Here is a 13853-nt window from a genome sequence, read left to right as displayed (position 1 = left end):
CCTGGCTGCCTCTTTGGACACAGAGCATATTTAGCAGCCAATCAGACATGCGGAAGGAAGGGAGTTTGGGCAGCACAGACTGGAGAACAGGCCCATTCCTTATCCCTGAGCCTCTGACTATGGCTGAGGGCCCTCTGAGCAGAGAGGCTAAACTACCAGTGGGCGTTTAGGCATTCCGTCCATCCCTCTGCATGTAACTTACATGAAATGCGTACATTTTAAGGGTTGATGACTTTTTGATAAATGTACATCCCTCTGGATTCCTTTTTTCCCCTCAGTGTGTTTAACCTGAGGTCCTCTCCTCCATATTCTGCCTCCTGCTCCTCCTTAGGCTGTAGCAAAGAGCCAAGCCAATTTAGGTGGTTGGGTGATACATCCTTCCAGAGCATTCTGAGGATAACTTTCCTAAGTTTATACAGCTCTCAGTGATAACTATGTGATGGGATTGGTATACCCAGTTGGCTCCTTACAGAACCTCAGTGCTTATTCATTTTCTTGTTTCACTGCATCTTCTCCTGAGCTGCTAGATTTTCCTATGAATAGCTTTTCTTCCTTTCCTTGATGATATAGGTCAGGAACTCTGACCATAGCCAGGGACTGCAGGGTCCTCTGACAGCTGAGCAAAAGCGAGTGCGTGGGTTGAAGAATTACTCCAGGTCCAGAAGCTCCTCTCCCTCACCTCCGAGACATGCCAGCAAGAAGAGCACCAGAGAAGCAGGGTCTCGGGACAGGAGGTCTCGATCCCCGGGCAGAAGGTCACGGTCCCCAAGGTCAAGCAAGCCGTAAGTATGGGAATTCAGTGGGAAATAACCTGTGAATGTGGGGGCCTGGTTACAGCTGGTATTTGCTTTTAGCGATGTCTGTTCATCAACTCTTCCAAATGTCTTTGCTTTGTTATTATCTTTACTTTTTTTTTTTTTTAATGTAAAGCTCAGACCCCTAGAACTACATATTTATATATGTGGAATCTCTAGAGTGAGATTAATACCAAATCTTATGTATCCTTGTGCCTTTGTTTTTCTTCCACTTCTTCCCTCTGTTTTCTTCAATTTGGATTATAGTTTTAAAACTGTTAGCTTTTCTTCCATCATTTGAGGGACATGATAAAAGCCACTGTATTGAAAAAGCTCTTCTCCTCTCTGCCCTCTGTATCTGTTACAGGCACAACTCTAAGGTAAATAGGAGAGACAGAGGCCGAAGTAAGAGCCTATCACCTAAAAAAGACATCTACCAAAGGCGGCATGCTCATGGGTACACCAGGTGAGTCAAGAGCCCAGTAGGTTAACTTCAGACTTTCAGGCCTGAGTCTTGGAATGGCTGAGACCAGGGCAAGTGGATAATCTATATCACCGTTTTTGCCCACCCCTCTTTTATTCATCTTGGTCAACTTTTAACCATCTGCCCTGCCCCCCACCCCACGCGAGTCACATTGAAAGGACAAAGTAAATAGTTTTGAACTATTGAACTAATGACCAATTCACTAAGTGACTGTCTCTCAACACCTGTAAACATGTTACTCTCACAGAGATTTCTACAGGAAGCTTTTCTTGAGAGTGTGCTCCTTTCCTGAGGCATCAGCTGAAAGGGAAGCAGGAAGGTGGTCTCCTTGAGGGCAGACACCCTAAGATAAACTCTGTGTTTGAGTTGGGTGTGGTGTGGGTCAGACAGAACATGGGTGTGCAGTCATGGGACCTGAGGGGAGTTGGCTGTGCCCATGAAAGGCTCCCTAGGGGTCTCGATTGCTCTTAGAAGTTTAGATGAGGGAATTCCCTCGCAGTCCAGTGGTTAGGACTCGGCGCTTTCACTGCCGTGGGCTCCAGTTCAATCCCTGGTCAAGGAACGAAGATCCCATAAAAAAAAAAAAGAAAGTTTAGTTGACTTGGGCAACTTTTGTGTACTTCCTTTAACTGCCTCCCCCAATTGGCTGCACATTAGAATCACCTGGAAAGCTTAAAGAAAAACCAAAATCCCAATCAATCCCTTGCTGCACCCCAGCCCTATTACATCATAATCTCTGGGGATGGGCCCAGACATCAGTATTTTCTTTTTTTTTTTTTTGGCTGTGTTGGGTCTTCGTTTCTGTGCGAGGGCTTTTCTATAGTTGTGGCAAGCGGGGACCACTCTTCATCACGGTGCGCGGGCCTCTCCCTATTGCGGCCTCTCCTGTTGTGGAGCACAAGCTCCAGACGCGCAGGTTCAGTAGTTGTGGCTCACAGGCCCAGTTGCTCCGCGGCATGTGGGATCTTCCCAGACCAGGGCTCGAACCCATGTCCCCTGCACTGGCAGGCAGATTCTCAACCACTGCGCCACCAGGGAAACCCTAGACATCAGTATTTTTGAAGCATCCCAGTAGTTCCAGTGTACAACCAGCACTGAGAACCACTGAGAGTTCATAACAACCTCTTTTATTCACTATGCTGTTAGAAGAGAGGCAAACCCTAAAGTCCCTTTTAACTTTTAATTGCCTGATTCCCTAAGTTTAAGGTTTCATTTTCACTGGCAACTTTCCAAAATACCCAGGTACATATTTCCCTGCCTTCCCAGAGAGGGAGGGTGTATTATGCATAATTTAATCTTTTATTGGTGACACTGGGTCAGTTCTTCAGCTCTGCTGTCATTCATGCTGTTCTTAGGGATGGATGCTCATGAGTGTGTATTTTTTTTAATGTATTTTAAGGCTCTTGGTCAGCGCAAGGTCTGCTTTTTCAGATCCCGCTTTGTTTTTCTGTCTCTTTTGCCATCTGCCATCACTTAAATTTGTCTCACTTTGTCAGCCTTTCTTATCGCCCTTAGAATCTTTGTTGAATTTTGTGATTTAAAATGAGTTAGAATAAACAACAAGGTCCTACTGTATAGGACCAATAGACCAATACTTCAATAAAGTGTTTTTTTTAATAAATTTATTTATTATTTTTGGCTGTGTTGGGTCTTCGACGCCGCGTGCAGGCTTTCTCTAGTTGCAGCTAGCAGGGGCTACTCTTCGTTGCGGTGTGCGGACTTCTCATTGTGGTGGCTTCTCTTGTTGTGGAGCACGGGCTTTAGGCACGTGGGCTTCAGTAGTTGTGGCACTTGGGCTCAGTAGTTGTGGCTCACGGGCTCCAGAGCTCAGGCTCAGTAGTTGTGGCGCATGGGCTTAGTTGCTCCACGGCATGTGGGATCTTCCTGGACCAAGGCTTGAACCTGTGTCCCCTACATTGGCAGGCAGATTCCTAACCACTGTGCCACTAGGGAAGTCCCAGTAAAATTTTAAAAAATAAATAAATAAAGTGAGTTAGAGCCCTCAAGACTTCTGTCTTCCAGGAATGGAAACAGAAACTTGAAAGCATGGATTCTGTGATATCTCTTTGTTTTGGTTTGGTGTTCCAGGTAGCTGAACACCAAAGATGTAACCAAGATGGTGCTGAATTAAGACAAAAGAAAAGTCATGGCTGTAAAACCTTTCTTAGCACTATTTACACTGTTTCTCAGATTGAGAGTCACTGGATATTTCCTCAAGGGCCTGAGAGTTCTGTAAGAATTTAAAAATTTTTGAGTTCTCTTTTGTATGTATGTTTTGTTTTAATTAGTGATCTAAAACAACTTACTTGTCAGCTGAAGGATGAAGCTTCTCTTTAGCAGTGAGGTTCTCAATTTAAAGCGATTTTTATAGACTAAGACTTTTTTTTTTTCTCTTAAGTTTTTTTGGGGGGACTGGGGGATTCCACATTATTTTTCCATTGCTTTCAGTGCTTCCTAAATTTCTTACAGTCAACACAGCACTTTTAAAAAAAATTTATTCCAGTATAGTTGATTTGCAATGTTGTATTAATTTCTGCTGTACAGCAAAGTGATTCAGTTACACACACACACACACACACACACATACATATATATACACATTCTTCTTCATATTCTTTTCCATTATGGTTTATCACAGGATATTGAATACAGTTCCCTGTGCTATACAGTAGGACCTTGTTGTTCATGCATTCTATATGCGATAGATATCACAACACTTTTTTTATTTTTTTTAATTTATTTATTTAATTAATTTATTTTTGGCTGCGTTGAGTCTTCCATGCTGTGTGTGGGCCTTCTCCAGTTGCAGCGAGAGGGGGCCACTCTTCATTGTGGTGTGCAGGCTTCTCATTGTGGTGACCTCTCTTGTTGCAGAGCACGGGCTCTAGGCGCGCGGGCTTCAGTAGTTGTGGCATGCAGGCTCAGTAGTTGTGGCTCGCAGGCTCTAGAGCACAGGCTCACTAGTTGTGGTACACGGGCTTAGCTGCTCCATGGCATGCGGGATCTTCCTGGACCAGGGCTCGAATCCACGTCCCCTGCATTGGCCGGCAGATTCTCAACCACTGCGCCACCAGGGAAGCCCCACAACACTTTTATAATTTAAAAAAATGTGTATGCTCAAAACAAACTAACAAAAACCACTACTATAAGGTCACACCCCAGAAGTGGCTAAAATTCCTTCTGTTGGGCTTGTAAATTGCCCAGAACAAAGGTGGCAATAGGAAATAGAAAATGGAGTTACTATTCTTGCATTAATTACTATTATTAAGGCACAATTTCTTTAATTGTTTTGATCAAATAATAGACAACCTTTTTTTAAAGTATAGTTTATTTATAATATTATATCAGTTTCAGGTGTACAACATAGTGATTCAATATTTTTATAGATTATACTCCATTTAAAGTTATTATAAAATATTGGCTATATTCCCTGTGCTGTATAATATATCCTTGTATCATATTTATTTTATACATAGTAGTTTGTACCTCTTAGTCCCCTACTCTTATCTTGCTCCTCCTCCATCCCGCTCCCCACTGGTAACCACTAGTTTGTTCTCTACATCTGTGTGTCTGTTTCTAGTTTGTTATAGTCATTCATTTGTTTCATTTTTTAGATTCCACATATAAGTAATAACATACAATCTTTCTCTGTCTGACTTATTTCACTAAGCATAATATCCTCCAAGTCCATCCATGTTGTTGCAAATGGCAAAATTTTCATTCTTTTTTATGGCTGAGTAATATTCCATTATATACCACATCTTCTTTATCCAGTCTTCTGTTGATGGACACTTAGGTTGCTTCATATCTTGGCTATTATAAATAATGATGCTATGAACATTGGGGTGCATGTATCTTCAAATTAGTGTTTTTATTTTCTCTGGATGTATACTCAAGAGTGGAATTGCTGGGAATTCCCTGGCAGTCCAGTGGTTAGGACTCTGTGCTTCCACTGCAGGGGGCACGGGTTCGATCCCTGCTCAGGGAACAAAGATCTCGCGTGGTGTGGCCAAAAAAAAAAGAGTGGAATTGCTGGATCATGTGGTAGTTCTATGTTTACTTTTTTGAAGAACCTGCATACTGCTTTCCATAGTGGCTGCACTAATTTACATTCCCACCAGCAGGGTAAGTAGGGTTCCCTTTTCTCCACATCCTCCCTGACCTTTGTTATTTGTGGTCTTTTTGACACCAGCCATTCTTCAGCTGTGAGGTGATATCTCATTGTGGTTTTGGTTTGCATTTCCCTGATGATTAGCAATGTTGAGCATCTTTTCATGTACATGTTGACTATAAGAAGACTAGCCAACATGCACAAGGAGATATAGAAGACTGTATCTTCTTTGGAAAAATGTCTATTCAGGTCTCCTGCTCATTTTTTAATTGGGTTGTTTGTTCTGATATTGAGTTGTTTGAGCTGCTTATGTAATTTGGATATTAACTCTTTGTCAGTCATACCATTTGCAAATATATTTTTCCCATTCAGTAGGTTTTTTTTTTTTTAAATCAGTTGTAGTTCTTTTTTTTAAAGTTAATTAATTAATTAATTAATTTTTGGCTGCATTGGGTCTTCGTAGCTGCACACGGGCTTTCTCTAGTTGCAGCGAGGGGGGGCTACTCTCCATTGCGGTGTGCGGGCTTCTCACTGCAGTGGCTTCTCTTGCTGCGGAGCATGGGCTCTAGGCGTGTGGGCTCAGTAGTTGTGGCACGCGGGCTCAGTAGTTGTGGCTCATGGGCTCTAGAGCGCAGGCTCAGTAGTTGTGGCTCACGGGCTTAGATGCTCTGCGGCATGTGGGATCTTCCTGGACCAGGGGTTGAACCCGTGTCCCCTGCATTGGCAGGCAGATTCTTATCCACTGCGCCACCAGGGAAGCCCCTGTTGGAAGGTTTTTAATCACAGTCTCAATTTCAGTGCTTGTGATTGGTCTGTTCATGTTTTCTGTTTCTTCCTGGTTCAGTCTTGGAAGGTTGTGCTCTTCTAAGAATTTGTCCATTTCTTCCAGGTTGTCCATTTTATTGGCATATAATTGCTTGTAGTAGTCTCTCATGATCCTTTGTATTTCTGCGGTGTCAGTTGTTATTTCTCTTTTTCATTTCTAATTCTGTTGATCTGAGTCTTCTCCCTTTTTTTCCTGATGAGTCTGGCTAATGGTTTATCAATTTTGTTTATCTTCTCAAAGAACCAGCTTTTAGTTTTATTGATCTTTGCTATTATTTCCTCCATTTCGTTTTCATTTATTTCTTATCTGATCTTTATGGTTTTTTTCCTTCTGCTAACTTTGGAGGGTTTTTTGTTCTTCTTTCTCTAATTGCTTTAGGTGTAAGGTTAGGTTGTTTATTTGAGATGTTTCTTGTTTCTTGCGGTAGGATTGTATTGCTATAAACTTCCCTCTTAGAGCTGCTTTTGCTGCAGCCCATAGGTTTTGGGTTGTTTTGTTTTCATTGTCATTTGTTTGTAGGTATTTTTTGATTTCCTCTTTGATTTCTTCAGTGATCTCCTGGTTGCTTAGTAGCATATTGTTTAACCTCCATGTGTTTGTATTTTTTACAGTTTTTTTTTCCTGTAATTGATATCTAGTCTCATAGCATTGTGGTCGGAAAAGATGCTTGATACGATTTCAGTTTTCTTAAATTTACCGAGGCTTGATTTGTGACCCAAGATGTGATCTGTCCTGGAGAATGTTATCTGTGCCCTTGAGAAGAAAGTGTATTCTGTTGTTTTTGGATGGAATGTCCTATAAATATCAATTAATTCCATCTGGTCTAATGTGTCATTTAAAGCTTGTGTTTCCTTATTTATTTTCTGTTTGGATTATCTGTCCTTTGGTGTAAGCGGGGTGTTAAAGTCGCCTACTATTATTGTGTTGCTGTTGAGTTCCCCTTTTATGGCTGTTAGCATTTGCCTTATTTATTGACGTGCTCCTATGTTGGGTCCATAGATATTTACAATTGTTATATCTTCTTTTTGGAGTGATCCCTTGATGATTATGTAGTGTCTTTCCTTGTCTCTTGTAATAGTCTTTATTTTAAAGTCTATTTTGTCTTATATGAGTATTGCTACTCCAGCTTTCTTTTGATTTACATTTGCATGCAATATCATTCTCCATCCCCTCACTTTCAGTCTGTATGTGTCCCTAGGTCTGAAGTGGGTCTCTTGTAGACAGCATGTATATGGGTCTTGGTTTTGTATCCATTCAGCCAGTCTATGTCTTTTGGTTGGAGCATTTAATCCATTTACATTTAAGGTAGTTATTGATATGTATGTTCCTATTACCATTTTCTTAATTGTTTGGGTATGTTATTGTAGGTCTTTTCCTTCTCTTGTGTTTCCTGCCTAGAGAAGTTCCTTTAGCATTTGTTATAAAGCTGGTTTGGTGGTGCTGAATTCTCTCAACTTTTTTTTTTTTTTAATTTTATTTATTTATTTATTTATTTATGGCTGTGTTGGATCTTCGTTTCTGTGCGAGGGCTTTCTCTAGTTGTGGCAAGCGGGGGCCACTCTTCATCGCGGTGCGCAGGCCTCTCACTATCGTGGCCTCTCTTGTGGAGCACAGGCTCTAGACGCGCAGGCTCAGTAGTTGTGGCTCACGGGCCCAGCTGCTCCGCGGCATGTGGGATCTTCCCAGACCAGGGCTCGAACCCGTGTCCCCTGTATTGGCAGGCAGATTCTCAACCACTGCGCCACCAGGGAAGCCCTCTCTCAACTTTTGCTTCTCTGTAAAGCTTTTGATTTCTCCGTCAAATCTGAATGAGATCCTTGCTGGGTAGAGTAATCTTGGTTGTAGGTTTTTCCCTTTCGTCACTTTAAATATATCTTGCCACTCCCTTCTGGCCTGTAGAGTTTCTGCTGAAAGATCAGCTGTTAACCTTATGGGGATTCCCTTGTATGTTATTTGTTGCTTTTCCCTTGCTGCTTTTAATATTTTTTCCTTGTGTTTTTAGTTTTTGTTAGTTTGATTAATATGTGTCTTGGCATGTTTCTCCTTGGCTTTATCCTGTGTGCTTCCTGGATGTGACTGACTATTTCCTTTCCCATGTTGGGGAAGTTTTTAACCATAATCTCTTAAAATATTTTCTCAGACCTTTTCTTTTTTTCTTCTTTCTCTGGGATGCCTATAATTCGAATGTTGGTGCACTTAATGTTGTCCCAGAGGTCTCTGAGACTGGCCTCCATTCTTTTCATTCTTTTTTCTTTTTTCTGCTGTGAGGCAGTTATTTCCACGATTCTATCTTCCAGCTCACTTATCCGTTCTTCTGCCTCAGTTATTCTGCTATTGATTCCTTCTAGAGTATTTTTAATTTCAGTTATTGTGTTGTTCATGACTGTTTGTTTGCTCTTTAGTTCTTCTAGGTCCTTGTTAAACGTTTCTTATATTTTCTCTATGCTATTTCCAAGATTTTGGATCATCTTTACTATCATTACTCTGAATTCTTTTTCAGGTAGTTTGCCTATTTCCTCTTCATTTATTTGGTCTTGTGGGTTTTTATCTTGCTCCTTTGTCTGTAAGATATTTCTCTGTCTTCTCATTTTGTCCAATTTACAGTATTTGAGGTCTCCTTTCCCTAGGCTGCAGGGTCGTAGTTCCTCTGGCTTCTGTTCTCTGCCCCCGGTGGTGGGGTTGGTCCAGTGTCTTGTGTAGACCTCCTGATGGGAGGGCCTGGTGCCTGCGTTCTGGTGGGTGGAGCTGAGTCTTTTCCCTGTGCTGAGCAGGGCCGTGTCAGGTGGTGTGTTTTGGGGTGTCTGTGAGCTTAGTATGACTTTAGGTAGTCTCTGTGCTAATGGGTGGGTTTTTGTTTCTGTCTTGTTTGTTGTTTGGTGTGAGGCATCCAGCACTGGGAGCAGCTGGCAGTTGGGTGGAGCCATGTCTTGGATTCATATAGAGGCCTCCGTGAGAGCTCTCGGTGATTAATCTTCCCTGGGGCCAGGAATTCTCTATTGGTCCAGCATCCTGGACTTGGCGCTCCCACTCCAGAATCCCAGGCCCGACTTGTGGTTGAGGGACCAAGACCCCGCAAGTCGCTCGTCCCAGCAATAAAGGGTTAACAAAACCCCAGACAAATGGTAAACAGTGAAATCAAACAAACAGAAACAAGGAAACATGCACACACACAAAAGAAACAAGAACAGAATCAAATAAATCAAATAGCAAGGGAACAACCAGACAAACAAAAGAACCCAAGAACGAAATCAAACAATTAAGAAGAAAGCTGACAAAAGCCCCAAACCAAAAAACAAAACCAAAGCAGAGTACCAACCGAAGAATGAAGCAAAGAAAGGAAACAAACTGACAAAAAATGATATAAAAAAAAAAAGAGAGAGAAAGGGTAAAGAAGACAGAACAACAGAAAAGCAACATAGAAACAGAAATATAAAAAAATAAAATAGAAAATATATTAAAGAAAAAAAGAAAAAAACAAAACCCTGGAGAAATGGTAAAAATAAAATCAAACAAACAAAAGCAGAAACAAGGAAACACACACTCATGTAAAAGAAACAAAAACAGAGCCAAATAAAACAAAAAGCAAGAGAACCAGACAAATAGAGGAACTCAAAAATGATATCAAACAATTAGGATTAAAACTAACAAAAACACATAATCTAAAAACAGAACCAAAGCAGTGTGCCAACTGAAGAGTAAAGCAAGGAAACAGAACAAACCGATAAAAATGATTAAAAAAATAATAATAATGAAAGAAAATAAAAAGGGAAAAAGCACCGGACAACAGAAAAACAAAGTAGAAATGAAAAGATAATAAAAAGAAAAATAAAGAAAATGAGGAAGAAAAAAATAAGGGAAAAGAACACAAAACAACAGAAGAACAAAGTAAAAATAGAATTGTATAAAAAAATAAAAATAAACAATAAAAATATGTAATAAAACATGGAGATCCAAAAGACTGAAAAAAAAAAAACTAAAGCAACAACAAACAAAGAATAGAAAAAGAAACCAAAAAAAAAGCTAGAACCAACAACAGAATGAATCAAAACATAATAAAATTAATAGTAATAATTATGTTTCCCTGGGGTCTCTGCTGTAAGTGTCCTTGCACACACCATGAGCCACAGCCCACCTCCACCTCCCCAAGAGGCTTGTCTGCCTCTGGGCTGGTCTCTGGACCTGCTGTGGGCCCTGTGAGCACCACTCAGACTCTGATCTGGCCCAGTTCCTGTGTGTGCTTGCCCCCAAAGTCCACAGCTGCCAGAGCTAGACCGTTCTCATTTGTGGGAAACACTCATTGTCTACTCAGATATTCCATAGACACAGGGTCTACCTAGCTGATCCTGGGGATTTAATCTGCAGCTTGTATAGCTGATGGAAAGATTTTCAATCTTCTTCCTTAGTTACCCTGTCCCTGGGGTTCAGCTTTGGTTTTATCCCCACCTCTGTGTGTGGTCCACCCACAAGAGTCTGGTCCTGAGGCTGCCTTGGGGCTCTTGGGTCTTCCGCTGTGAGGATGGGGTGCAGAGGTGGTCTGACTGCTTGGATCATGGGAGCCCGGGCCGTGCCAAATGCACAGGGAAGCCGGCGGCCACGGGCGCAAGAGATATGGCCCTAGTGAGGGCCTTTTCTGGCGCCCGGCATAAGGCACGTGAGGGCCAGCCCTGGCCGGGGTTTTTCCGGCATCCGGCAGCAGGCGTGTGAGGGCCAGCCCTGAGCGGGCTTCTTTTATTGTCGTTGGCAGGCGCAGGCGTGTGGGGAGAGAGAGGTTACAGTAGTGGCTCCTCCCCATGCATGTGACTCAGCAGTAGCGCCTGCTTCCATGGCAGTCTGGTCTTCCTGCATAGGCATTCCCTGCTGCAGATTTCCTCCCTCTTGTCCCCTCAGTTCATCTTCCCACATCCAACAGCAGTTCTGACTCTGGGCCCGTTCTCCAATCCCCACGCACCAGCTCCCAGCCCCCTTGCACACCTGTGAACACACATCCCAGTCCGGGGCACACAGGCCCACGGTACGGACCATCTGTGTATTTCTCACTCTGTCCCGTCTGCCACAGATCGGCTGCTTCACCCTCTTCCAACAGCCTCAAATGCTTCCCTTCTGTCCCAATCGATTTCCCCGTCGGAGAGGGGGTTTCCCCGAATTCAGGACTCTCTCCTCTGCTTCAGCTCCCCCGCCCCAGGGTGTAGGTCCCATCCGCTTACTTTCCTCCTCCTTCTCCCTTTTTTTTCTGTCCTACCCAGTTATGCAGGGATCTTTATAGTCTTTTCCGGTGTCCAAGGTCTTCTGCTAGTTTTCAGCCAGTGTTCTGTGAGAATTGTTGTATCTGTAGACGTATTCCTCATGCATCCGTGGAGAGAGGTGAACTCCACGTCCACTTACTCCTCCGCCATCTTGAATCTCTCTGCCATATTTCTTCTAGGAGTTTTACGGTTTCCGGTCTTACATTTAGGTCTTTAATCCATTTTGAGTTTATTTTTGTATGTGATGTGAGAAAATGTTCTAATTTCATTCTTTTACATGTAGCTGTCTGGTGTCATTCTCCTGTGTGGTTCAATTTCTCAGAAACTACTGGAGGGTCTACCCTCTGGAGGGTCTCCTGTAGACGTTTGGGAGAGTAGTTACTGGCTTCCCTGAGTCAGGCATGAGGACCCCAGAATGTCTTAACTGCTCCTTATACAGACCTTAAATTAGTCCCTTTGTTTTCAACCCTGTGCACCGCCCTCCAAAGTGCTTGGTGCCTGCAGTCCCTGAACCTTTCCTGGGTTTTGCAGTGTGAATATCTTGCTTCTGATCAGTATCAGGCACTTAGGATTCAGTTTCCTCTAATCTGTTAAAGTGGTTACTACTCCTTCATCCACTTCCATCTTCTGACAGTTTGTTCACATCTCTTATCTAGTGTTATTTCCTATTCCATCTTCTTGTGCTTTTATGCATTTTAGTTAGTGGGGTTTTTGAAGGGGAGGCTTTTCATTTCGCTATAGATAACTAAATGTCAAATTTTAGTATCTTAATTTTCTCAAAATTGAGAAAAAATTGAGTCCCACTCCCTTATGGGACTCGGATAATTATTTTTCCTTTTAAAGGGGGATCTGTACATCACACCAATTTGAGAAGCAATGGATTTGGATGTCTGACATTGGTAAATAGTGATCGAGCTGGTTCATCACCTCCTCTTCTTGCTCTTCATTTGCAGTGAGTGCCAGGAAAGACCTACCGATTACTGTCTGAGGCTAAGTTGAATTCTTCAGGCATCTTGCTTCTAGCTTAGTCCTAAAGTGGTATACTCACGCACTACGTCCATGAATTTCTAAGCACCTCTAGTGGGTAGGTGGTAGATGTTAACCGTTACATGGAGGAACTTAGTCCCCTGTTTTATAAGTTGTTGAGCAAACAACTGGAATATAATTGCCATAGCCTGAGGCTCCTGATTAGTTCTCTATTTTTTGTATTTATTGTTTCAGAGTAATTACTCCAGAGATTATTGAGTGAGAGTATGGAATCCTTCACTAAAAGTCTTTGAAATTTGAGTGCAAGCACCTGAAGAAGATGTTAGGAAGGAAGGAAACTCATGCTGAGTGTGGCACTGGGCTGGGCATTTCTGAGGGAAGAGAGCCATGGGCTGGAGAACCTGGGGTCCTACCTGGTTTCTCTTCTCCCTGTGGTGTTTCTCTTTTTTTTTTTTTTTTTTTTTTTTAAGAAATACTCATTAACTTTTTTTTTTTTTAATTTTTTTTTAATTTATTCATTTATTTAATTTTTGGCTGTGTTGGGTCTTTGTTTCTGTGCGAGGGCTTTCTCTAGTTGCGGCAAGTGGGGGCCACTCTTCATCGCGGTGTGCGGGCCTCTCACTATCACAGCCTCTCTTGTTGCGGAGCACAGGCTCCAGATGCACAGGCTCGGTAATTGTGGCTCACGGGCCTAGTTGCTCCGTGGCATGTGGGATCTTCCCAGACCAGGGCTCGAGCCCGTGTTCCCTGCATTAGCAGGCAGATTCTCAACCACTGCGCCACCAGGGAAGCCCGGTGTTTCTCTTTTTTTTGTTGTTGCTGGGAGAGAGGTAGACCTTAGGGTGATTTTTGTGTTCAACAGAAAGCTCTCATCAGAGGAGCTCGAGCGAAAACGGCAAGAGATGATGGAAAACGCCAAGTGGCGGGAGGAAGAGAGGCTGAACATCCTCAAGAAGCACGCTAAGGACGACGAACGGGAGCAGAGGCTGGAGAAGCTAGACTCCCGGGATGGGAAGTTTATCCAGTGAGTGCATCATTTTCCTGCCTATCAGCTTTCATGGCGATGGTCCCAAGGAGGCAGTTGGGCAACTGGTTCATCCACTGTGTTCCCAGTGTTTCTGTGTCTCTGCGGAGCTCAGCCCCCAGACACCATTGTTACTACTCCCAGCTTCTGGCCAGACAGTGGGATGTTTTTCATTTGAGGGGAGGAGAGGTGAATTGGTATTTTCACTGAATCTCCTTGGCCTTCTCCTAAGAACTCATGGCTCAGGAAGCCTTTTTCAAATGAAGCTTGGACTTATTTTCCAAAACAGACACATTTTCCTTATATATTTATAAAAAATTGAGTTCCAGATGGAGTCACTCGAAAGTTATCTACATGGGCTTAAGAGAGCTTGTGCTTCTACAG

General features: G+C 42.7%; 2 protein-coding genes across 3 annotated transcripts in view; one reads left to right on the top strand and one right to left on the bottom strand.

Moving 5' to 3' along the window:
- Positions 1 to 13853, bottom strand: part of LOC137755070 (large ribosomal subunit protein eL19) — a 406958-nt gene that overhangs the window by 272622 nt on the left and 120483 nt on the right. The gene's annotated exons all lie outside the window — the stretch shown is intronic.
- CWC25 (CWC25 spliceosome associated protein homolog) overlaps positions 1 to 13853 on the top strand; it is a 30756-nt gene that overhangs the window by 15326 nt on the left and 1577 nt on the right. The window contains exons 7-9 of the mRNA XM_068531468.1: positions 571 to 782; positions 1162 to 1260; positions 13308 to 13469. Coding sequence (XP_068387569.1) covers positions 571 to 782; positions 1162 to 1260; positions 13308 to 13469 — 473 coding nt within the window. The remainder of the gene's footprint in view (positions 1 to 570; positions 783 to 1161; positions 1261 to 13307; positions 13470 to 13853) is intronic.

The sequence above is a fragment of the Eschrichtius robustus genome, chromosome 20 (assembly GCF_028021215.1).
Source record: "Eschrichtius robustus isolate mEscRob2 chromosome 20, mEscRob2.pri, whole genome shotgun sequence".
Taxonomy (NCBI): domain Eukaryota; kingdom Metazoa; phylum Chordata; class Mammalia; order Artiodactyla; family Eschrichtiidae; genus Eschrichtius; species Eschrichtius robustus.
This window is presented reverse-complemented; position numbering and strand designations above follow the sequence as displayed.